This window comes from Copadichromis virginalis, linkage group LG6 (assembly GCF_057382275.1).
Source record: "Copadichromis virginalis isolate Kocher_CV1m ecotype Utaka linkage group LG6, C_Virginalis_male_GT1.1, whole genome shotgun sequence".
Lineage (NCBI taxonomy): Eukaryota > Metazoa > Chordata > Actinopteri > Cichliformes > Cichlidae > Copadichromis > Copadichromis virginalis.
In genome coordinates this window covers 23,869,535-23,896,132 of record NC_140623.1, presented here as the reverse complement: position 1 = coordinate 23,896,132, position 26,598 = coordinate 23,869,535, and the positions used below count along the sequence as shown (strand labels likewise).

At 40.9% G+C, this 26,598-nt stretch overlaps 2 protein-coding genes across 5 annotated transcripts in view; one reads left to right on the top strand and one right to left on the bottom strand.

The window, feature by feature from the left end:
- The window catches only part of fam184b (family with sequence similarity 184 member B), a 33,028-nt gene extending 19,190 nt beyond the window's left edge, over positions 1-13,838 (top strand). For 2 of the 4 annotated variants that reach the window (XM_085459344.1, XM_085459343.1), the window contains exons 14-18: positions 1,807-2,163; positions 2,303-2,417; positions 7,262-7,369; positions 10,071-10,471; positions 13,182-13,838. In XM_085459344.1, the coding sequence (XP_085315470.1) occupies positions 1,807-2,163; positions 2,303-2,417; positions 7,262-7,369; positions 10,071-10,471; positions 13,182-13,254 (1,054 nt within the window). In that variant the 3' untranslated portion in view covers positions 13,255-13,838. The other 2 variants (XM_085459345.1, XM_085459346.1) reach the window with 2 other exon arrangements.
- Positions 13,839-15,398: 1,560 nt separating this feature from the next.
- Positions 15,399-26,598, bottom strand: haspin (histone H3 associated protein kinase). Its single transcript, XM_085459342.1, has 16 exons — positions 26,108-26,598; positions 25,527-25,685; positions 25,208-25,363; positions 24,414-24,551; positions 22,617-24,318; positions 21,127-21,271; positions 20,870-21,021; positions 20,547-20,732; positions 20,049-20,134; positions 19,807-19,869; positions 19,627-19,718; positions 18,372-18,451; positions 17,459-17,547; positions 17,139-17,281; positions 16,932-17,034; positions 15,399-15,796 (listed from the first exon to the last, which is right to left on the bottom strand). Exons 1-16 carry the CDS (start codon positions 26,263-26,265, stop codon positions 15,595-15,597), a joined length of 3,654 nt encoding a protein of 1,217 aa, XP_085315468.1. The 5' UTR covers positions 26,266-26,598; the 3' UTR covers positions 15,399-15,594.

The window sequence follows — 26,598 nt, the reverse complement described above, 5'->3', positions numbered from 1 at the left end:
AGGATGTAGCTGTTGCTGTGGAAAGAGGTGATTGCTTCCAAACTTCGATACAGTTCAGACAGCGTTGCCTCGAATGTTTCAGTGTTTGTTTCGCAAGGCCTCACTTTACCATTCACCACAATGAAGTTGAGGGGTGAAAAGCAGGAAGGCCCCTACAGTAAAACAGAGAAAAACCCCAAATTAGACGACAACCTGTGAGCAAGCACTTGGCGACAGTGGGAAAGAAAAACTCCCCTTTAACAGGAAGAAATCTCCAGCAGAACCAGAGTCAGGCTCAGGGAGGGGCAGCCATCTGCCATGACATCCAGCACATGATCTAGAAGAGCGGTGTCAAACCCATTTTAGTTTGTTGGCCGCATACAGCTGGTATAATCTTAAGCGGGCTGGTCCATTAAAAAAATGTTGCCCAAGGAAGACCTCCAAATCTTTTCCCCTTTCCTTTAGTGTAAATGCATTTTAAATACATTCACATTTAATGAGCCATCCTTTTATGAAAGTGATGATGAAAAGCCTGGGATGTCTCAAGAAAAATGAGTGCAATTTAAACAGCACCTCTGAGTTTTTCCACATTATTAAAGAAATCTGTCAGCCCTGCTCCGTCGGCTTAACCACTTTCTAAGACATAAATTTGAGAAATGAACCGGCAGCTCATCACTCAGACTTTGTCCTGTAGTTTAACAAACAGAACGTTACAGTTATTAAAAAAAGAGAAGTCCCTCTTTCAGACTCTGACCAGTACATATCTTAAGGGTTGTCCACACAGGAAACGTTTCACTCTTCACACATCGCTTTGTAGCTGGTGCTTGGTTGCCTACGTAACTCTCTAATGTATCTACTACTCTGTCATACATTAATCAAAGATTTTGAGAAAGGTTTAACTCAGGACCCACCCAGTTTGCATCACCAGTTATTTCGTTCATTATTCCTGCAGTTGCTGAACGTCACAGACTTTCTGTGGTCTCGGATTGTCGCTGGTAACTTCCTGTGTGGATATCCTTTTACTTCAGTCCTCTTCTTATTCTTCTCCTCCTTTCGGCTGATCCCTTTTGGAGTTGCCGCGGTTGATCATCTGTCTCCATCTCACTGTATCCCTAGCATCCTCGTCTGTGACACTGACCCTTCACTCATCCACAAATCTTATCTGAGCTCTTCCTCCTGTTGACAGCTCCGTCTTCAGCATCCTTTGTCCAAAATATTCTCTATCCCTCCTCTGCACAAACCATCTCAGCTTCGTCTCTTTTACTGTGTCTCCATACTGTCCCTCTGATATAGACAGAAAAGAAAAATTGACACCTTTGGTCTGGATAAACCTGAGAATTTGGTGTTCAGGGCACGTTGTATGCACCCTCACCTCTCGGATAAATACTTTGACACTGACATCACAACCATGAGTATCCACTGATACCAATCTGATGCTGTCTTTTCCCTCGCTTCAACAGCTAAGCTGTGAATAATACATTTGTCTGGACACACTTCATAGCTCCAGATATCAGTTGTGAAGCTAAGCTTGGCAAAACTATCTAAGCAACATCTGTTACTGGAGACACATCTGTCTTTACAGCACATCATTCAAAGTTTAGTTAGCTGATGCAAATGGATTATATTAGACTATAGTTATGCAGTTATTTGGCTGGTAGACAACATTACTGAAAATGTACTGTAGTATATGGCAAAATAGTGCAGAGGTATCGTGTACGTCTTCTTTTTGTGTAGATTTTTAGCAACCAGCAAACACCTCTTATTTTGTATTAAAGATGCCACATGCGCCATTGTTTCCACTTTTTTCCTCTGCTGTGTCCTTCTTAGCTCAGTGCAAAAGAATTCAGAGGCCGAAGAGAAAGAAGAGGAAAGCGCAGAAATAAGGAAGAACAGGGACGCCCAGCTGGAGGAAGAAGCACAACGTCTGAAGGAGGAGGTGGAGAAGCTGAGAGTGGAAATGGAGAAACTCGAGGAGTCGCAGAAGCACTGGGACGAGAGAAAAGAGGACGACATCAAAGAGGAGGAGCTGGACGAGGAAAAGAGAAAGGAGCGGGAGGAGGAGAAGAGGCGAGAGGAGGTGGAGGAGATCAGGAGGGAGCACAAGCGGGAGATGCAGAGTTTGGTGTCCGAATACAGCAACGCGCAGAGTCACCTGCAGGCGCGAATCGTGGCCTTGGAGAATGAGTGAGTAGAGGAGAGACCCGAGGAGATAAGACACCCGGAGGGCTGGAGGGGTCGGGGGTGTGTGTGTGCATGTATGGGGGTGAAAAGGTGTGCAGGTATGTGAGAAAGGTGTGTGTTTCTGTATATGATTTAACTGCAGGCTGCGAGAGCGGGAGGAACGCTGCAGGCGGAGGGAGCCTCGATGTGACGACCTGCAGCTGGGGAGACTCCAGGAGAGGCTGACGGAGAGAGACCAGCTCATCAAACGATTAGTGGTGAGAGCACACACAAAAACCATCACATTAACGCAAAACCTATGACTTTTTTAACCCTCAAAGATCCAAAAATGACCGAGTGGGGTGGTTTATGATCCTGTTATTTAAACAGAAGCACTTTTTTTTTTGAATAGTTCAACTTGTTTTTTATCTACTTATATTTATCTGTGGCAGATATTATAAGTATAGTTTTCTATGGTTAGCATCAGGGCTTCTGCAGCAGTGCATCCCTGTACTCTGGATATGTTAGGCATGCTTCACTGCAAAAATACTTATAGATAGATTTTACTTGGACAACATCAGACACTTTTTAATGTAAAACAGTGAGTATACCTGATACAGTCCCACAAGATATGTTGTTGATTTCAGCACAGTCTGACTGTTCCAACTAACCCTGACAAGAACTGTTAAAAAGTATATGAATCCATTCATCAAAAAACTTCAAATCTAAAATTTCCGCCCATCGTGCCTGTCTTTAGGGCTGTATTCCCTAATTGCATCGAGACAGTCAGATTTAGTTTAGGTTTTTTGGTTTTTGAACTTTCTTTATTGACGATATGAGCATAGATATTACAGAAGATCAAACAACAACAACAGTAGGAGAAAAAGGATGTTAAAGAACATAATACAGACAGATTTTTCATGCCTTGGATTTGTTAAAGTTGTCAATAAAGGGTTGTGATATCCCAAAGAATAAGTCCCAATTTTCCCTTTTCCAGCTGTAAGTGGTTAGTTACATCTCTCAGCAGGGTTAGCTGGGTCGGTGGTTTGTTTTGCTTTCAATTCAACAGAAAAAGTCTTTGTATCAGCAGCAAGAGCACAAACTGAACCAATATATACCGATTATTTCACAATTCTAAGGTTGCCACCCTAAACCCAAATGGTGCCAGAAAAAACAGGTGACATCAGACAAAAAAATGAAGTATCTGTGATCAGTTTTGGTGGTTTGTTGCAAAAGAATGGGAATGAGTTTGCATACATCTGAAAATATCCGATTTGGGATGATCAAACACATTCAGTTTTTTCAGACATGTAGAGGAACACGCTGTGCAGTGTCACACCTAGAATCAGAGCTTTCATTATGAAATCACATAAGTAAAACTCTGCTTTATTTTGTACCTTTTTATTTTCATTTACTACAATATTTAGTAATTTAACCGCTTTTATAGTAAAAAGAATTTTCTTTCCTGTATGAGAGACCTCAGAGAATATAAAAAACATTTTTTGCGCAATTTTGGGGTTTGTCCTTCTAACCTAAATGTGATAGTTAGTGTTGGAAAATTACAACCATTTCACCCATAATGCTTAACAACATACATCTAATTTATTTACTGGTTTGTAAAAAACTACACACAACTTTCCGTTGCTCTTGCCATGCCAATGGGCCAATTTGTGTTAGAAATAAAATAATATGAAAAGTTTCAGGAGAAGTAGAAGTCGACAAACTCACGAAACATCACAACAGTAGTTTAAATAAAGGAGAAAAAAAGGGGCAAAAGGAACCAAATAACAAAAAGATGCTACAAAAAATAATAAAAAATAAATCCAAGACAGAAGACTAAAGCTCTACTGGTTTTCAAAAGAATCCAAAAATACTACAAAGAGAGCAGAAACTAAACCGAGCACAAACAGGAAATGGTAACCTGTCAGGATCACAGCCGAGAAACACGGGCTGGAAATAGACAGACTGAAATACAACCGGGAGAAGGCGAGGACTGCGAAACGGAGAACTAAATGACTGATTAAGCACATGTAAAACCAATAAGAGTGAAGAAGAAAATCACAGTGGAGCGAAGAAGACAGAGACAGGAAGTAAAACTAACAGAGACACAGTGTGACTCGCAAAAGGAAAAAAGTAAAAGAGTCTGATGTTTATTATTTATTCATCATCTGTGCCATAGAACTCCATTGTTGCACTTGCAGACACACACACACACACACACACACACACACACACACACACACACACGCACACACACACACAGTCTTGCCAAAATTACTCACTACTGTAGCAAATATGTATAAATACTCGGCTGAAAATAGTCCTCATTAATTACCCTATTTACTCCTGTTTGAATAATGATTGCTGAAAACTACAGTGCCCATTAGTTTTAGGAAATGAGTCAGTCTTTTAAACAATAAGACTTTATAATTGTGGCCTTTTTTTAAAAATAGTGCTGACTGCCACAGCTGGCCTGTCAAAGTTGGCTAGTTGAGGCTTTTTAATGGATTTGCTAACAAAATGAATCTTTAAATGTTTGTATTGTCTCTTTAGATGAGAGACAGATGCAGCTAAAAGAAGTATGTGTGTAAACTTTTTCCCCCCAAAGCAATACAGCTAATATAGCTAAGTATTAATACACTACATTGACAAATATATTGGACCACCCCTGTGTTTTCGGCCCCATTGCCACCGAGGCGTAAAAGCCACCAATGCTCTGCTGACTGAATAACTGCAGCGCTCCAAACTTGCTCTGTCATTAAAATCGGCACAAACATTGTGCGCCAGGAGCTTCTTGATATGGGCTTCCATGGCCAAGCTCCACCTGTAAGTGGAATGTATAGGTGGTGATGTACATTACTTTTATCTTATCTTACTGATCCGCTGATGGGCTTTTCTTCATCTTTGGGAACACCACAATGGAAAAAAATATAAGCAAGTTTTCTGGAGGTTATAGGGCTGCTCAATTAATCGAATTTTAATCACGATTACGATCTGGGCTTTCAACGATCATTAAAAATGACTGAGCCGATTATTAGCCCCTCCCTCATTTATCCGCGACACCTTAAAGGCCGGTCCGTGAAAATATTGTCGGGCATAAACCGGTCCGTGGCGCAAAAAAGGTTGGAGACCGCTGATTAAGAGGACCCGAGGGAAGCTCGGAAAGCTAAGCAGAAGTTATTTGGAGAGTGACTGCCGTTGGTTGAAAAGAGAGTTTAAAAAAAAAAACTTCAGTGGTGTTGCACACTATTTTATATTATTTTTTTAAAGTCATTGTTAACCCTTTAAAGCCGGTCAGAGCAGCACGCTCCGTTTTGCGTAACTATTTTTAAATCCCTGTAGAATCTGAACCGTGTAAGCTAGCGCAATAATTTGTTTTGCATATGAAACCGGAGGAGTTGTACTTACATCTGATGCCATCAGCTTGTCCTTGGTCACGGTTTCGTTCCACATATAGCTTTGCAAAAATTGCATAAAAAGCGCTTGCAGGAACAAAAACATAATATTCCAGAAACACGTTTTGCCGTTCCTATCAGCTGTTCGTAACACTTCCCACAGTGAAATGATGCACATGCTGTTTTCTTTGCAAATTTGCATCATAGGATTGTTTTTTGTTTTTCCTGCAGTATATAAAAATTGCTGTATCTCCAAAATAAAACTATGAAGACACTCAAAATAAATTTCCTGTTGTTGTAAACTATTTTTTGCAACTTTATTGTATTTAAAGTTTTGAGGGATAAACCTCTTAAATTTCTCCAAGTAGAAATATATGTAAACAAAACAAAAGCGATTTTCAATTTTTTTTGTAGTTTATTGCACTTTTTTGCAATTTATGTAATTACTATGGACTTAATGCATACATATTATTAAAATATGGGCTATAACAGTTGTATTGATGTATAGCAACTTGAAATGCTCCCACAAATGGCACTACAGCATGTAAAAAAATAATATAAGCTCTGGTGGACTTGGTTCTATAGTAGGTCTTAAAGGGTTAAATAAATATCGTCAAATAATCGTGATCTCAATTTCAGTGAAAATAATCGTGATTATCATTTTTGCCATAATCGAGCAGCCCTAGTTAAAGATAAGATTTGCTTAGATGAGCCTGTGCCCTACAACCTGCCCATGTGCATTACTACTTTTCTTTCATCATTTTCTTTTTGGTTAAAAAGGTAATCATTGCATTGATCAATCATTGATTTTGGAAGCACTACAGTAGTGCTTTAGTTACTGCACTAAAACCTGATGACACCCTTGCAGAATCTGCGCTGAGGTTTGGCCCGAGCACCAGGAACTTCATGGCTTCCATGACCTTCCATTTTTCTTTAGCAGAGGACTTGAACAAAATGAGCAAAGGTCCACGTGTTGGATAACTTGATTAACTGGCTACAGTAAAAGTATAACCAACATAAAAGATGTGTTAAAAAAGTTACATGAACACTTAAATTAACTTACATCTTGCCCGTTGTCTGATATACACAACTGTATGGGTCAGCATTAAAACACGCGGTGTAGCACAGACTCACTGCAGTGATTCCTCTTGACGTATCTTTAGCATAATGTTGCCTTGTATTGATTTCTTAGCAGTTGCTTTGTTTTTCTCTGGAGACTGAGGTGGTCCAAGGTCCCATCTGACTGCAGCATCCCTGGTTTGATTTCCTTCAAAGTGTTTAGTTGCTAAAACTCACTCTCTAAAGAAAAAAATATACCAAAAAAATAATCTTTTAAACACAGACAGACTGATTATAGCAGCTGCTCTGATCCAAACTCTAACAGTAGCAAGCTAAAAATCAAAATCACACAGTGTGTTGAGACTGGGAGTTAAAAATCTGGCTGCATAAATGAGCATTTTTCCCAAACCATAAATATTTAAATGACTCAGACTAAACCCAGTGGAACAGTGCCTTCATTAATCATCAGCGGTCATGTGTGCGTAGGAGAAAACTACATTTTTCAGTGTCCTCTGACTGAGTGCTGCATCTACCATCTGTGTGACGTGAGGCAGCTTAGCAAACATTTACACCCTCCAGACACAACTCCAACCCTACAACAAGAACAACAACAGAAACAATTGTGAATAAGGCCAGTGAAAGTCCTTCCTCGTCCTCCTTGCCTCCAGGAAGAGAGGCATCAGCTGCAGCTCTACCCTCCTGTTGCCGGGGACAACAGTAGCCTCGGGCTCCGTGACAGCAAGTCCCGCCCCGGGAGCATCACGCCAACCACGATGGTGAGTTTGTGTGTTCGGCTCACGCGCGTGAGAGTGAGCCTCCATCCAACCAGAAGGGCTCGCTGGGCCGAAGCCGGCTTCGGTTTCTGGGGCACGAAACAGTGAAACGCAGAAGTTCGCCCACTCACCACGTCACCAGTGTGCCTGCCCTCCCTGCAATAACTCCATCATCACTCGGCTTTTACTAACATTGCATTTGGCAACTAAAGACGCAGATGTGTGAAAGATGTGGGAACTTATATTATGCAGCTCTTTTTTTTTTTTTTTTTTAGTTTGACCTGTTATCAGCTGACGTGCAAACATGATGAAATCGATTTTGAGGCGTTCGCGTCTTTAATCAAAGCTTCTCAGGAGTGTGACTAATAAATCGAGGCTGCTGTAAAGTGCAGGATTCTGTGTGCCTTCACTTGCACTTGTTTGGTGTCAGTCGTGGATTTGTGCTTACCGACCATCTGGCGTGGTACATTTAAAAATGCTGACACGCATCATCACCTGCAGCCTGTCGACAGGCTCCTATGATGGCTGCGGGCCACCAACTTTTGTATTTATGTCCATGCATTTGTTACTGAGAAGTTTCAGTAAAACTACACTTATTTCGGGATGTGTCTTCTTCTCCTGTAACGCCTAAACACTGAACACTTCAGACTCTGCTGTTTCGTTTTAATATAAATCATAAAGGACATAAAACATTTTCCTTAACTGCCGATTTAATCAAACTTACTACTTAAAGATAAAATGTGCATTTAGCTGGGGACTATTTTCAGAGTATGATTTAATACATGTGTAGTATTTACAGGACAGAATATGTGGCTGAAAATGAACTATGGTGGCCTTCATAATAACTGAACACGTGTGGCTTTACTAATTTCACTCATTTCACTAAATTGACTAGTGGGCACTTGCTTTGCAACATAAACTTACCAACATAACACTAACATAAACTAATTTTAAGAGTGGTCTTGCGTAGTAGTTCTCCAGGTTTTCTGAAGGTCTCTTAGTCTTTCTTTGAACATTTGCAGCTTTTTTTCATTTTCATTTTTCAGTCCAATGTACCCGAGTTTTCACGCTCAGATGGATGTTTGTTTTTCTTTGTTTGTTGTTTGTTCAAATGGCATTGGATGAACCAGTGTCCTGACTACACAAAGAACTCGTTTTAAATTTAGGAGACTTTTGCAAAAACATTTATTCAAGTTCTTTATTTGAGTCTATGAAAACTACCAAAGATACCACAGTAAGCCAAAAGCCTATATCTCAGTAAACCCATCTACAGCAGACGAACATTATCTGAAAGTTATATCTTTAAGAAATAGGGAAAAAAATACAGCAAAGACTTGATACGGCACCTGAAAGATGCTCCTGGCCCTTCAGTAGATCCGTCTATGTTTCACTGAATCCTCATCACAAGTGGTCCCAGTTGAAGGGTGGCTGTCAAGAAGCCATTCTTAAGGAAGGGAAATAGGTTGAAAAGGCTGAGTTATGCCAAATGAAACAAGAAATGGACTGAAAATCTGTGGCAACATATCTCATCAAATAATTACTCCAAATTTAAACATTTTGCTTCAAAGTTTTGTCAGTATGTATGCATGAGGTCAGGAGAGAGGCGCAACAGTGAGTCTCTACAGACATCTAGAAAACATGATGGAGGGTCTGTCATAGTTGGCCGGTGGTTTTGGAGAGCTTGTCAAAATTGATTATGAATGCAAAAAAGTGCCGTGAGATTTTGATCCACCATCTGGAAAGAATCAGACTGGCAACAGTTTCATTTTTCATCATGACAGAGAATGAAGGAAAAGGCAGCCAACATCCAAAGAAGAGCTTTGAATGTCCTAAACTATTCTTGAGGACCACTTAAAGGAATAACAAGAACGCTTGTCTAATAGAGTTCAGCTGTGTTGAAGAATAAAGGTGGTCAAACCAAATATTGACTTTCAAGCTTATTAGACTTCTGCAACCTCTGTTATCTCTATTCTTGTTTGCGCGTTTCTATAAATCAATGCACCTATTTCCCATTTTTCTTGCAAAAAATAAAGAAATGAAGGGCCACTCACGACATTTACACAACATTGTACATTTTTTTAAATATAGGTTGGTTGTCTAAACAGCCAAATTCAAGCCAGAAGCTCAAGCTTCAGACTGCTCTAAATTCTCAGTTTTGCTTTTTTCTCCTCTTGGATCTGCGAGGCAGCTCTGGCTGTGAGCACAGACACCTTGGCCACCTGCTGTTTGGATCTTTTGCTTTTGAGTAGCAGCCAATCAGAAGAAAGTTGGCTGACCTTAAAGAGAGAGGAGCTTCAACAGCTTGTTTCAGACAGAAGATGAACCAAGGCTCTGCACCAACACCCAGTAAAAGCTAAATATAAGCACTGTTTTGAACTGTCAGTCATGCAAAGCTGTCCAAGAATAAAATATGTGGGCCTGGATGTGAGAGCGAAGCCTCCTTTAAACAGATATGTGCTTGTAAATATGCACAATTTGCAAGTAGGAGATTTTCTAGCTTACAGGCCACTTGTAGTCTGAGTGCAACTAACCAATCATTTGTTTGAGCAACAAAAGAGAGACTGATTTTGCCCCATTAGTCATAAATCGCAACCAGTGGGTCCAGATTTCTGCTGGTTATACTGAGCGCTCTGAAAAACTGATCCTTTTTTTTTTTAAAACTCTAACCTATGTGTCAATTTTTATTTATTTATTTTTTCCACAGAGGAAACGTGCCGAGTCGCCTCCTCGTGTCACCAGCATCTCCACGGCCGGCACTTACAACAGGAGCATCTTTGTGCCCCACTCCTCCTCCTCCTCGTCTTCCTCCTCCCCCTCCGTCCATCAGCACTCCTCCTCAACCCTCCCCCACCAGTCCTCCTCCCACCCTCAAACCTCGCCCCACTACTCCACCTCCTCTCTCCCACACAAACACACGTCCCTCCCCCTCACCCAGCATTCCTCGCCCTCCCTCTCTCGCTCCGCCAGAACCCGGACCTCCTGCATCCCACCGACGCCGGCGCCGACGGCACCTCTCCCCGTCTGCCCCTCGCCTCAGACGGGCATCCGATACGTGTCCCCCTCCTGCCTGGACCCACACGTACACCTGCAGGCCCACTCAATCAGGTATGAATGTTTTGATTCAGCCAGCTGACTTCCTCAGGGTGAGATAAGAAACCAAAAATCAAACTTATTTTTAATATTTTTTTACTTTTCGACTTAATCCTTACCAGGGATATCACATGTTCAGCAAGTTGTATTAACAACCTTTTGAACTTTATATAAAGATATGAAAATATGATAAAAAGTAGAGGGAGCAATACAACAATAATTCTTAGTGATGACATTAATCAAACTGTTACAACAAGGACTCAGATCGCTGGCATGAACTGGATGTCGGGATTAATCAGCTGTCAGTCTGTGTTAATCTCAGCGCTTAGTTCAAGATGAGCCAGCTGTAGCTGTCCGCTGCAGATCTCTTGATGGAAACCTGCCCTACCAGCAGTCATCACTTTCCATGACAGCGTGGCTGGTGATGTTTCCACATTTGTGACTCTTTGTGTCTGTCATGGTGGCAAAATTTGGTCTCATTCTTGCAAGTACTACTACAAATGCAACTTTAAGTACTGAATAAGTAATTAACTACATCATGATTAATAAATAACGCCGATCATCCCGCTACAGAATCATGTTTTACAACCTTCCTATTCATGTGGATCTTACTTTGACATTTACTGCCAACCTTAATCAGTGTCACATGGGGGCTGGAGCCTATCCCAGTTACCATAGGGCGAGAGGCAGGGTACATCCAGGACAGATGGCCAGTCTCTCACAGGGCTAACACACAGAGAGACAAACAACTATTCACACTCATGGGCAATTTAGAATCACCAATTAACCTAACCCCACTAACTGCATGTCTTAGGACTGTGGGAGGAAGTCACAGTACCCGAAGAGAACTCACGCAAACACGTGGCGAACATGCAAATGAGGCAACAGTGCAAACCATTGCTGCAAACATAGACTGTATATAAAAGATAGCACATAGACTCTGTGATGTCACATGTTGGTCTGTCGGCTTTGTGTTTTTGTTAGCTCAGCGGTTTGTGACTCTAATGTGGATCATAATTTACAGACAAACCTTTCATGGTCCATGAGTCCATGAATTAATCAGAACAGGGTTTACGGAGGTCGTGGATCAAGACAGATGAAACAATGCAGTCACAAAAAGTCTAATTAAGACAGACATTTTGAAGAGGGATGTTATCCTGACCTTGTGTACTCATTGCTGTGTGATCATGTAATAATCAGTTTATGACTACTGAGGATTTATGCATACAAATACAACAATAATTCTTAGTGACGACATTAAATAAAACGATCCAAGGTTCACCTTGCTAATGCCAGGTTTGATCCCGTCTTGTCTTCAGAACTGTCAGATTTGTCGGCTGCACATCCATAACGTGACTCGCCCCTATTAACACATCCAAGTGGTTCTCTGTTGGTGACTGTGGAGGCCATTTGAGTTCAGTGAACTCAAAGTCATGTTCAGTACAATATTTTATTGTCCAGTTTTGATGAGCCTTCCCCAACTGTAGCCTCAGTTTCTTGTTCTTAGCTGCTGTAGCACGCCTCCTGTTACTGTAGTTTTCTCCTCTGACCTTTGTCATCAACGAGACATTTTCTAACAGAGAGCTGCCGCTCACTGGATATTGTCTCTTTTTCAAACCATTCTCTGTAAAATAAAAGGAGAGTCCCAGCAGATCAGACGCTTCAGCCTTTCAAGCACCAACTACCATACCAAATTTAAAGTAACTTAAATCACCTTTCTTCCCCATTCTGATGCTCAATTTGAACTTCAGGAGGTGGTCTTGACCATGTCTACATACCTAAAGGCATTGAGTTGCTGCCATTTTATCGGCTGATCATTTTCACTCATGCAACACTTTATTCTTTAAAAACACCTGAACATGCTGGAGCTTGAGCCACAGACCTTCCAATTGGTACACAGCCCACTCTTCCTCATGAACCACAGATGTACCAAAGGTCTAACAGCTGTAATATAGTGTAAATACCAGTGAGGTGACGTCTTGTCCTAAAGAAGGTATTCAGTAAATGTCAGTCTTTATAAGCTGAAACAGTCATGGTCCTGCTGCTTTCCTTTCTCTCTTTTCTGACTGCAATTGAACACCTTAGCATAACAACTAAAGGTGTAATTAACCTGTAATAAATGTCATTTAATTCAAAATTGTAATGTAATTATATTTGCATACAAGTACTTAAACGTAGACACACTACCATAAGGGGGTAAGTCGAGTTTTTACAGGAACAAGGAAGTAATTATACTGTAATTACTTATTATTATTAGCATTATTACTATGTAAATTTAGGACTCCATAAGTAATTTTAAGTATGAGGTAACTAATTTGGAATAAAAACAATGTGTTCCCATCTTACATCGCACACTGTACTTTTCAGGGCACAAATTGCCTTAATTTTGTCTTTTTACTTTTTTTATTCAATATTCATTAAGTAGATGTACATGATGGATATTCTATTATTTACCTTTTTGCTTACGCTGTAGTTTAAATCCCTGTAAAAACCTCTGACTTCTTACCAACTTTATTCTAGTGTACCTACCTTAAAGTAGTAGTATGCGGATATAATAACATTTTAATTTCAAATAAAATCCTTTGAGATTTGTTTTAATTACAGGGGAATTATGCCCTTAGTCGTGGGACGTGTTATAAAATGTTACGAATGTTTTTCTTCCTGTCATGTTTCTGAATTAGTTGTGATTAAAACACTAAACCTGTCTGCGTCTTGTGTGGTGCAGGGGGCCATACCTGGAGCAGAGGGGGACAGAAGGGCTGAAGCAGGAGTGGTTCACCAAATACTTCTCCTTCTGAGCACAAATGCATACAAGCATACAGACACACACATACACATACAACAGCTGCAGGTACATTTCATATCCACTTCATTGCTTCTTATACACATCTGTTTGCTTCCCAGACTCAAGCACACACACACACACACACACAAACAGAGAACCTTGAAAACAGACAAACACATCAACAGACATATGGGCTCATCACCAGCAAGGCCATTTCAAACATTGCCTCAAAGCTCAACCAAAAAGTGCTTCTCAAACACATGCCTGACCTCTTCTCAGACATTGGCCTGCCGGATCTTGTTTGTATAGTTTGGAATGTCGCCATATGTTGTTTTTTTTAAAGGACGTCTTCCTTTTTTAATGCAACTGTTGCCCTAATCCCATCGTGTAACGATTCCAGGCAGGTGTTCATTAAGAAAAAAAAAAAAAAAACAGCAACCAAGTGTCTCTTTGCGTATGGAAGCATTGAACATATTCAATCAAGATCCACATCAAAATGGACACACACGACTCACCATACCAAAATGAAGCTTGTTTCAATGCAAAAATGTATAATAATCTTAATGATGAAATTGAATAAACTATTTTGTTTTTGTATGTGCGTCTTTTTTCTGTGTATCACATTCTTTGAGCTTAAGCTCAGATGCTTCTCCGTGGTTCAGGGTATCACTAAAAAGATTCACATCATGTGTCGTTTGTATGACAACGTGCAGTGTACTCCACCCGCTGCAAGTACTGCACAGTAGGTGGATTTATAATGTTGAAGTAGCTGAAATTCTTTACCAGGATGATTTATAATTAGTTGTAAGTTCTGTTGATAAATTACCCAGAAAAATCTGTTACTGACCAATTTATCAAATTAAATAGTCGACATATCAAACGATTTTAACTCGCTGTTCCAAAGACGACCATAATCACCTTTCAGGTATTAGTTAAAATGATTTATAGACTGCTGTTAATCTGACCACTGACTTATTTTTGTCATCTCAGGACTTAAAAGTTATTAACTCAAAGATAATATACATTTTTGTTTTGGAGACATCTCACCTTTCTGGAGGGAAATAGTGTACCAAGCTTTCTTCTTGATGGTTATCCACAGGAATAAACCCAAACTACTTCAAGGCAGTTTAGTTATACTTTGTTTACTACTTGGAGACATGTTTCACAGCTTACTGGGCTCCGAATAATCCACTAGATTTCCTTCTGCTGGCATTTTAATGCAGTACAATACATTCCCTATCAGTTTAATAAAGGGAGCCCTTCTTCAGCCCATTCCTTTGTCTAACTGCTTATCAAATTCAGAGTCACGGGAGTGCAGAGCCTATCCCAGCTCTTTTAGAGGGAGAGGAGGGGGTACACAGGAGGACGCGGGACCTGGGCAGGTCCCCAGAATATCACAGGACATTCACAGAGACAGATGACCATTGACTAACATTCACACTCACGGCCAATTTAGGATAATCAGTTAAGCTAAGATGGATGTTTTTGGACTATGGAAGGAACACCTGGAGAAAACTAACACAGGGAGTACGTACAAACGCTGACAGACCCAGAACCGTCTTGCTGTGAGGTGACAGTTCTGATTACTATTATATACGACCATACTAAAACAATTATAAATCTAAATACCCTGGTACACAGTAATAACAACTTAACATGCTTCATTTTTTTCTTACATCTTCTTACAGACTTTTATTTTATATAAAAACATTCAGAACTCTTAAAATGAGCATTTATTGATTATAATGCTTCACACAGAAGTGAATCCTCTGCCAGATTTACCTGTTAAATGTCCCGTTTACACTACATTTACATAGCATAGTTTTGAGATCTAATCTTCTATTTCCCCTTGTTACCCTTCTGCTTTTCAAATGAAATCACATCACATGTTTGTGAACCGTTTCATCATTAACCAGAGAAAAAAAAATGAAAGAAAAGCTGAAACCTGGCCATGTAGAAGGTAGTGATTAATTTACACCAAGTAACAGATTAAGAAGCAATGCAGACTGCAAACACTGAACCACATTGCTACAAGATTAAGAAAGAAAAATTTATCATGATAATCTTTTTCAAATTTTATACTTAGGATGCAAAAAAAAAACAAGTGAATGGATTTATTAGAATAACAACATAAAGAAGCGCCACTGACCACCAATATATAATCTTCAGTCATTTTAATGAGCCTTGTTTTATGACAGCATTGTCTGCATTACACTCTAAGTAACTCTCCTGTGCCGGCGCGTCCACTGGGAACACTGTCTTAACAGAGGACGAACGGGAAGAAACAGTGCACCCCCTTCGTGCTAAAAATGGTCTGTGTGAGTTTCCTCACACTTTGCGTTGAATCCTCGTGCTACTGGAACATGGGGCAGCTCTGCAACGCCTCTGTGGCTGAACTGTACTGGAGGACATTGTCATAGAAACCAGTCAGCTCCTCTCGCATGTCCTTGGCAGTCCTCCCCCCTGAGCCGCGGTACTTCATAGAAAGCAGCTTGGAGCAAAGGTAGTGGAGCCACAGTATGTTGGTATGAGGGTGGTAAGCAGCCCAGTTATTCCTGATAAAAGACACAAACAGCATGAGAGGATCAATAAATCAACAACAATGCTGCATTTCTCACTGTGCTGTCATGAACTTTAACAATGCCAAGAGGGTCATATTTGACACGTGAATTTCTGAGACGGCTACATCATCAGTGTGAACCCACACTCTAAAGCAGTGCTGTCAAACATGGGGCACAGGGGCCAGTCCGACCTAATAGTCTGGCCCGCTGCACTGCTTTATAAAATGTGAGGGATTTTTTTTTCTCCACAGCTTTTCTGTGAATTAACAAAAACTTTTAGTCTTATAATTACAGGACTGTGTGGGCAATGAGCTACCAGAATTGTTTGGTTTTTTGTTGTAACTTTAAGCATTTCTCACAATTTGAGTCTAAAGAAACTCAAAAACAGAATATTCTCATCATTTCCCTTATATTGAGATCACTCTGAGATTAAATGTGCAGTTAAACTTCTGTACAGTGACAGACAGGGCAGTCTGACCCACTTAGGATTAAAGTGGGCTGTCTGTGGCCCACGACGTAAAATCAGGTTGACATTTGTGCTCTGGAGAAAAGGCCAACGGCAGGGAATGTCCTGACCTCCTGATTCACAGGGAATTATGCAACCTCGCCTCACTGCTTTTTTTCCTTCTTTTTAAATTTGACATAATTACAAACATGTTTTTATGAGCGTATCAAAGAAAAAGAAATCCTACATAATAGCAAAGAAAAATTATAATTTACTAGAACGTAACCAGTTCAAGTTTAACAGTATCACTGGTTTCATTTTGTTTCCAGGTTTGTTTCCTCATTTCAGTTAAGTTTATTTATAATGTTGGTGGTATTCGTCATTTCAGGACACAAAGAACTGACTCCATGTCATCATCTCAGTCTCAGACAAATGAACAAATCACTCGTTCTTTCTGGTTTAATTGAAAAGTATGATGAAACTGACCTGGACAAAAACTAAAAATATTTACTGTATATTTTTATTCTAGTTTGTTTTGTTTAGTAGGTGCACAGTGATAGATGTATAGAGATACAGCTATAGAAAGATACAGAGACATAGAGTGAGATAAAGACTTTAAGCCTTTACTACACAGAGACTCCTGTTATATGGCACCATAGATGCTTGATCACTTAATGGACTGACCCGTTTTCCTGTCTCATGAGTCTGTAGATCTCAAACTGGTAGTCTCCCTGTCCCATGAAGAGCTCTTCATCATTTGAGATGTCACAGGACACAGTCAAATCATCTACAACACAAAAGCAACATTTTAGAACCACTACGTAATATTCACTATGTGTATAACACAATCCATTCAAAGTATGACAGTAAGCAAGTAGAAAAATATCTGACCGATTTCTAGTCTGGAGAGAGAATAGTCAATGATGCGGACCAGCACCCCTCTGGTTTCCAGAGAGTGGGTGGTTCCATTGATGAGGAAGCTCCCCGTCTTCTGCTTGGTTGTTTTGACCAGCACATTTCCCCAGTGCAGGTCCCTGCAATAAACAGTGTGTAGGGTTAAACTGTTAGAGTAGAGTTCCAGCTGAACATTTGTTAGTTTCCTTCTAAACACTAGAGGGTTTTGTTTTGTTAGCGGGGAACAAACTGCATCTGTACGCGTCTTCTTGGGAAACTGTCAGTCGGTGCTGTAATTTATCAATGTGTGTCAGTACCTGTGTTCAAAGTGAAGCTCCTGCTCAGCAACAGCCAAGGCAGCAGTAACCTGGTGAAGGATGCTCTTCGCCACCGCTAAAGATGCCAACTTGAAAACACAACAAGAGCATAAATTAGACAAAGTCTTTTAGACTATTTAAGTGCAACATTCAAGGCATCCAATTTCCCCACGAGTAAACATCCCTGCAAATTCACCCGATAATCAGTGCAGTGAGAAAAAGTGCAAAAAACAAAACAGGTCATGAGGTCCGAGCACCTGTGCCACACACACTGAGCACCTTCTTCCTGAATGTGTCGTCTGAATGTGTCGTCTTCATGTCGACACATTCAGACGTCAGAGTCAGGAAGAAGGTGCTCAGCGTGTGTAAGACCTCAAGTCAGAAAATATTCATAAAACCTTGCAGGGAGATGAGATGTGAATGTTGTGTAACAGCAATTTAAGTTTCTAGAAGCCAGAAAAAGTCCAGCCGTGCCAAAGATAACACTAGTCCGCAAGAATTTTCAGAAGCAAATAATTTCTTTAAGATGTTCATCATCTTCTCTCATTACCTCCAGCGTGCAGTAATTTATGGTCTGGCTGACATTAAGCTGTAATGACTCGACTCAAGAACTTGCTATTTTTATGCAGCCGCTCTCGTCATTAAAATTTAAAAACATTTTTACTGAGAGTGTGAACGTGAAATAAGCAAAGGCTTCTTTTTAGCTTAATCTTCAGTAATGACAATTTGAATACAAAGCGCTTTAACTGACCACACACACTTTCAGCTTGTGTACTTTCTACATTCAGCCAATGTAAAAGTAGTTTTATCTCCAAGCTACCAGCTTTACCTTCTGTATCTCTGAACAGTCACTGAGGTGGCAGATAAAAGCTCAACATTTCCACAAAGACACGGGGAAAGCTTTGATCCCTACCGTTCCGTTGCTGTTCTCCAAGTCGATGCCGCCAAACTCAAACTCCAGGATTAGGAACATTTGGTCATTTTCAAAGAAATCTGAGCAAAGACACAAAAAGAGAAACCCAAATCACATGATTTGCGTATTTTAGGGACCGAGTGGGTTCATTTATGACCCCATTTTAGAAAGAAAGTCTAAAATATTTTTTAATGGCTTTATATTATTTTCTTAATCAAAAATTTGTTTTTGTTTTGTTAAAAATCTATGACAAATAGATTTTTAACAACAGGCAGAACAATTACATCCTCTTACACTAGAGGGCAGTACAACTACCTGCTGTAATTAAATGGGTACCAACTGCCAGGAAAACAGAAGAAGACAAAGAAGAAATTAATTAACAGCCAAGTCGATCTGACCTGGGTCCTGCAGAAAAACCCAACCCTGATGAAGGCCCTAGCACGAGTAGTGGTCAGAAAAAAGCAAAAAAAAAAAAAAAAAGTACACTGGGGAAAAACTGACCCAATTCCACTATGACTGGTGTGCAGGGGGGAAATTATCAATATGCTTTTTGTGACATTTTTATTTGGTGGTGTGTTGTGTGATTTGGGGAGCACTGATCTAATGATGTGGGGGGCATTTTTTTAGGGCCACTTTGGGCCACTTAATATCTACCAAGCATCATTTAAACACCACTGACCACATCCATCCCTTTTTGACCAGTGTACCCATCTTTGATGGCTGCTTCCAGTAGGATACACACTATGTCACAAAGCTCAAATCATCTCAAACTGTTTTTTGTTTTCTTTTTTTAAACACAACAATGAGTTCACTGAACTGAAACAGCCTCTAAAGTCACCGTATTTGAATTTAATAGATGATGTTTGGGATGGGGTAAAACCAGATTCCCATCATGGATGTGCAGTTGATAAATCTCCAGCATCCATGCAATGATGGCATGTGGATACGGCCAAAATCTCTGAGGAAAGTTTCCAGCATTTTGGTGAATCTGTGCCACAATTAAGGTGTGACTAAAAAAAAATTAAAATCTATAAATGTACAGCTGGTCATAAAGAAAACAAACAAACAAACAAAAACAACAACAACAACAAAAACAAACAAAACAAAAAAACACAGCAAGTTGGGCAAGAACTTTTTTAACATTAATAATTAAATTAAGTTGAATCTTAGTTAGAGAGTAAGTTAACCCCTAACCCTAAGAAATACACAAAACATGTTCTTGTGAATAAATTATAATGAGCTCTGTCTCACTGACCTGGTCTGTCGTTCTCTGAGCCTTTCTGTTGGTCAAATGTGTCCCACGCTTTCAGGAAATCTGCAGGGTAGCAGCCTTGAACACAGTGAAGACTATGGGGAGAAAAATAGACACAAAGTCACATTAAGACTCAAAACTACTGAGGCACTAACAGAAAAAAAGACCAAAGAAAATACTTACTCTTTGAGTCCAATAAAACCATGGGTCTGGTTGTGCTGCTTCTCTTTGAGGCTGCTCAGCTCCCTGGTAGAAGAAAACAAAACAAAACACACAAACACTGCTCATTAGAGCTGTTCAGCTGGAGTACTTTGATGTGGTTCACCATTAGGTATCACTGTACTGAAACATACAGACCTTATAAGCTCTAGCATTACAGCAAATGGACTGCATATAGTGAGCAGTGTGTACCTGCGGTTACTTACTTAGAGATAATAATTTCATGGAGAATCTCTCCAAAGGTCTTCTGGTCCTCTCCGTTCACCTTCTCACTCCCCTCTACTGGAATGATCTGAAAATACAATCCAGGGTGGGACTTCTTGTGTTGAACGTTTGCAGTTTTTTCAGTAACATTAGTGGTTTTATTTTTGAAGCACATTATAACTCAATTGGTTTATACTACAAATTACAGGCCTGTTCCCTGCCCTTTTAGTTCTGAGCCATCATCAATGCCCCCTTTGTGTTTTCATTGATTCATTTTGGCCTCCTGAGCTTCATGTTGAAGTATCTTTGCTCCCTTTTCGTTCTTTTCTACTACTTAAAAACTATAAGACCAGCTCAGGATCAGAAAAGGGCCAGAAAAGGAAAAACAATGCACAATATTTACCTTCTTTGATACAACTCACATCTGTAACTCTCTAACAGAGCTCAGTCAACGCTACACTTCTAAAACATGTTGTTCACATACACTCAAATGTGCTTACTTTGAGGGCGACGGTGTCTCCTGATTCGTTGTTGGTGGAGAAGACTTCCCCAAAGGTGCCCTCTCCAATCTTCAGACACTGCTTCATACGCTGGGGGAGAATGCACTCTTCCCAGGGCAGAGGCCGCTGCTGGCCACATTCAGCATACACCTTCTCTGCGTCTGACAGGTCTGCGTCTTCACAAACCTTCAACAACAGACAAGTGGGAGGAGGTTACGTGCATCCACAGCCTGGATGTCACGCCATCAGGTCTAACGACCCAAATGCAAAGTGCAGAGAAACCAACAGAAAGTCTGAATATATAACTTATGTGCGTTTAATACCAGGGAATGCTGGCCCAGCAGCTGTGACCGGAGCCGCTTGGGGAGTGGCGTCCGTAAGGGTGTGGTAAAGAGATCCCGACTGAGATCAGCAGTGTCCGTCCTCCCAGGAGAGCCCGACGCTGATAGACGTAAACTCCTCGGAGTGAGCAGCACTAAGGAGAGGGAATGAGGGGGTGGGGGGCAGAGAGAGAGAGTGTAAGGACTCTCAAAGTCAAACTAAAAGCTTAAAATCCAAACACCAGAGTGTACATCATTACCCAAGCCTTTGCGATGAACAGAGAGGGCGGCTTTGATCCGGCTCCAGGTTTTTGTGTTTGGTGTGAAATCAGCCAGCAGGGATGAGAGGTTGAGCCGAATTGCTTTCACCGGGGTGGAGAAATTCATGGTAGAGCCCAAAAACTCCTACATATAGCACATACAACAGGCTTTAGGTTAAATGACTTAAAAGCCTTTAAATGTTTGATTAGTGCTCGGTGGATCGTGACAGAAAAACTTAAGAGTTAACACAGATCTGCTCTGTGATCAGAAATATTCTGCTTCTTCACTTACGGGAAGAGTCAATAGCTTAATAGTTTTTATGAGGTTTGGAGATCAAATGAAGTAATCATTTGTGGCACTAAAGGGACAATTCATCCACAAATTGTATATAGATAGATTATTTTCATGCTAATTTGCCCAGTTTTGGAGATTTTGGCTGCATGGACATTTGCCTTCCTTTGAATACAACCAAACTACATTGCAGCTACATGGAAGCTTGTGCTCGCTACAGTGTGAGAGCACCTAAACATTATATGCTTACCCATCACCAGAAATGTGATGTTGGTGAGATGCAGGATTTCTTTATAAATGCAGCAATGAGTGCAAAAATAGGAGATACTGGTAAGCTGGAAAACTTGGAAGCCAATTAGAATCTTTTGTCACACCACATGTTCAACATCAAGAATAATTATCTGGTCACTAGCTTCGTTGGCATGTTTTAACTCAACTCTGGTACAGGCTGAGAGAGCAGACACCCCCTCTATCTCTTGTAGTGGTATTGAGTGGTGTCTGTGTGTGTGTGTGTGTGTGTGTGTGTGTGTGTGTGTGTGTGTGTGTGTAAAATAAGATGGGGTCAAAAAGTCCCCCTCTAAACTCAGTCAGAGTTGGCTTCTTCTCCCACAGTCGATCACCTGCTTCCATCTCATTCCATCTCCACTCCTCAGTCACACTAACCCTCTGCATGTCCTCTTTCACTACATCCATTAACCTTCACTGAGGTCTTCCTCTTTTCCTCCTACCTGGAAGCTCCATATTAAACATCCTTTGTCCAGTACATCCACTATTACTCTGGATAAATACAACATAATAAAACCAGTGCTGGTACCAAAAAAAACAAGATTTTTCATAACACACAGGAAAAGACCCAGGGAAACCGAGTTAATGATAAAAAAAATATGGCTAAAAAAATAACCCTAAAAACCATAAATTTCACACCCGAGCCTCAACTCTTGTGGCTCAGTAACAAATACTTGTTACCATCAAGACATCGGGAAACCAAATGTGCAGGTTAATTAGTGCAGCTGCATCTGATTAATACTCTAATAGTCAGCATCATTTGTTGACTGGAGGGATTTACAGAAAAGCAAAAGCATCAACTTAAATGGTAACTTCAACAATGAACCCATTAACCATCACCTTCATTATCCATCCAGCGCTGCTGAACATGCGAGCCTACTGTTTCAGCTGTCACTCTGAATTTGATTCTTACCTTTGGTTGCTTGTGCTGTGAGGGGATCATCTCATTGATGCTACAGTCCACAGCCCTGCTCCTGATCATGTGCGTGCTGGCGTTGCCTTTGTTTTTCCAGCGGCTCACGCTCATGCCGCTTACGCACGCCTTCCTCGTCGTCCCAGGGCGGTCTGTGGATGCGCTCCGCTGTTTCTTTTCCTTCTGAACCACGGGCATCTTTTTTCTCTTCTTTACAACTTCTCTGTCTGAGGCGTTCTCATCCTCAGAAGTAGTCAAACGTCCGTTCTTCACGCTGGCTTTCGAGGCAGTCGTCTCTTTACTGTCATCGCTCTCCGACAAGTGGTCCGTCTTTGTCTGGTCGTCACTAGCTGAGTCGGGCACATCTCCGGCTGGTTTTAGCAGAGCACCTTTGGGACTCATAATTTCTTTCAACAGTGACAAATTGACTCTCTTTATCCCAACAATAATGTTATCTGTTAGACATTTCTCCTTCAGCCCTGCTGTGAGATCTGCTGCACATTCTGTCTTGGCTGATTGTGTCTTACCCAAATCTTCCTCTGTCTGCTTTGAGAAGCCTTTTAGTTGCTCTTGTGACAAAACCAGGTTCTTCATCTGGACTGAACACCTCTTAGTAAGACTTTTACTCTTTGCCACTATAGCCTCGCCTTCCACTGTCTGCACGGTGCTGCTGGACTCCAAATGTGTGCTCATTATAATCTCAGAGCTGCTGTCTGTGTGATGAATAGACTGAACATAAAATACCGATTCTGACTGCTCCATAGGTGATGCGGCCGAGTGTTCGGCTGACTGCTTAGAGTTAACTAATGGAGAAATGTTAGTGTTGCAACTCTGACTCACTGAAGCTTCTTGGTCAAAACTATTACGGATATCATTGACTGTACCTGATGAATGAAGACAAAACGATGCTTTTAAAGACTCTGACAGATCGACCGCTTCACTGCTGTCCACAGGCTGTTTGTTTGTTTGTCGGCTGTGCAGTGAGTTTGAATGTCCCAGACAGGATGAGTAGGTTGTTTCACAGCTCAGCTCAGCGAACAAGTCTAATCTCTCCAGCGGCACGGTGCAGCGTGTGGACAAACATTTCTCCTTCAGCGTCTCGATCAGCCAATCTAACCCTCCTGCTGCTACAGATACAAACTGACTGCTGCTGCCACTGTCTGCAGACAGCAGATTTGCACTCTGTAATTTGCCTTCATTTTTAGACTTTGATTCACTTCTTCTCTTGGGCTCTGAAAATAAATCAATAGATGGTTCTATGTGGTCAGGTAGGTCTGTGTCTGTCTGCTGGCAGTGAAGCGAACAATCTGGTGGGGAGACTATGCCGTCTACTGACATGGATGGAGGAGTGCAGGACAGATTGTTGACTGAAAATGGTTTAAGCTTCCCGCGTTTGCTGAAGGATCCTGCTGACGGTGTAGAGCAGAAGATGGGTTTCCTGGGGCAGGGTCCAAGACTGCAATCTGCCAACTCGTTGAGAGATATCTCTCGGAAGGGAGCGCTCATAGAGTTCTCTGCACTTGACGGCCCCAATGCCGGAGGCAGTTTTCTTTTCCTGGAAGACCTGCTGTAAGGAAAGGCTGTAGAAGTGAAGTCATCTGAGGAGCTGAGTATACTGACAGATGCTTTGGGGACTTTGGGTTTAATCACAGCGGCTCGTCTACGTTGGGTTACAAAGCGGCCTGCAGAAGATGGATAAACACTAGAAAGCAGGAGAAGAGAGGATGAGAGCTAAAGGTTACTGCAAATAATGATGACATTTCTGTTAACAGAGCTCTTAAAGACATGAATGCTCACTTTGAGTTTGTCCTCATTTTATCTGAATTTCTGTGGCCTTTTAGTGCAGACGTTTCTTCCTCACTCTCCGTGGTGACAGGAACCTGCTGGCCCCTCCGCTTCATCAAAACTCTGTGTCCAGACACAAGCCGGCTCGTCCTGATAACGGGAAAAGACACAAATCATTTCACAAACAGACAAATAAATGCAAAAGAGATGCTTTAAAAGTTGTGAATGGCTAACAATAGTCACTCACTGCAAACCAAACGCTGAAAGTGCTGAGGTAGAGAGTAAAATAGAGAGAGAGAGAGTAAAGAGAGTAAAAAGAGAGAAGTTAGGCAGAAACAAGTCAAAGTAATGCAAAACATTTTGTATCAAAAAGCCTGCTGATAGAAAACTCACAACTCATTTTTAATCATTTAAAAAGTAGTTCCAGCATCTCAAATGTAAAGATGTTTTTCTCTGCATGATTATAAATTTGAGTTTGTTTTGGGACTGCTCTGGCAAAAGTAAGTTTCACTTGAGACATCTGTTTAAACTCTGAGAGCAGCCAAAGTGCAATTGTCAGTATATTTTTTTACATTTGATATTGATTTAGACAAGCAGCTCAAGAGCTGACTCTGCAAACTGCAGCTTTTGGAATACATTTCACAGAAACTGCTGAAAACTGTTTGATCAGCCTTCAGTTTGCCAGAAATGTCAAACCTCTGCTTACATTCACAGTTGTGGTTATATTTAATAGAACCCCAAAACTCTCAACATGCGTTGTCATTTTAGTAATGTGTTGTTGCTTTGTTGTTTTTAAATGCCCAGACCTGGTTGTTTTGCTCTGCTGAGTTAATACAGAAGGAGGAGGTGGAGCGAGCATCCTGCTGTTCTCCTCATCGCTGCTAGTCTCCGTTATACAACGTATGGTCTTTCTTTTGGCAGGACGCACTGCTCTACGACTGGCCACACTACTCTTCTTCTTTCTAAGGAAGGGAAAGAAATGGTGTGCACCACTCACACATACAATACAACAAAAAAAAAGCAAACTACTTCAAGGATATTTTTCTAGCCTAAAATAATCTAATAATTCAAATGCAGTAATACTGACTGCAATGCTATTTACCATTTATTACAATATTCACAGACCTGGCTGTCCTGCTCTGCTGAGCAGGTGGAGGGAGAGGAGGTGCCTTCTCCTCATTGCTCATGTCCTCTTCATCCACACTCTTCTCAGTCAGACAAAGCATTGCTTTCTTCTTGGCAGGACGAACGGTTCTTCCAGTCAAGGCATTGGTGCTCTTCTCCCTGTTAAATGAAAAGCAGATGAAGCAAAGAAGATAGTCAGGCTCACAATCAGAGCAGGAAACTCTGATTGACAACTAAACTGTACTTTGCACACGTCCACAGGGGGTTGTTATGTATGTACAAACTGTTGATTTACTCTACATTTTTGCCACTGTTTTAATTAGCTACAGTTTGGTGTATTTAAGATATTTAACTATATTTTCATATAGTAAAAATATAATAAAACGAATCCTTTATAAATATATTAATAACTAAAGACTTCAGATATGTGACTGTATGGACTGGCATTTCTGTGGCTTCCATACACACCAATAATATATTTCTTATAAGCTAAAACTAAAAAGTAGCTGCACAGTTTTTGTGATCCATAATGTAGAGAAAATACTGAAAAGACGGTTTAGTAAAGAAAATTATAAACATACCTTATCCTCTGAGGTTTGGACGGCTCAAAGACGGAGACATCCGAGGAGGACGGGGTGCTGTCGAAGGCCTGCTTGCGGTCTTCAGGTGAGATCCAGGCGGACACCTTCCGCCTCTGTTTCCCGTACGTCTTCAGATATAGCGGCTTTACTGGCTTCATGTTTGACTTCCCAGCAACAACCGTGCCAAAAGGTAAAACTTTTATAAACTACAACTGGAGATTTACCGCGGCTGGAGCACACAGGAGTAAGCCACAGTCTGACAGGTTTATATATCGACCGTTGACTGTGCAAAACCACCAAACCACTACAATGATTTTAATAAAGCGTAACCGAAGAACTAATTCTCAACTAACTCAAGCGTAATAACAGTTTTAGCCTGTATCCATGGTTGCTAGCTTTATCTTTTTCTTGTCTTGCTAGAAATCGGAATAATCCAACCCGCTTCTTGTTCAAACTGCTGGAAAACGGTGATTGGTCTGCAACTGTTCGGT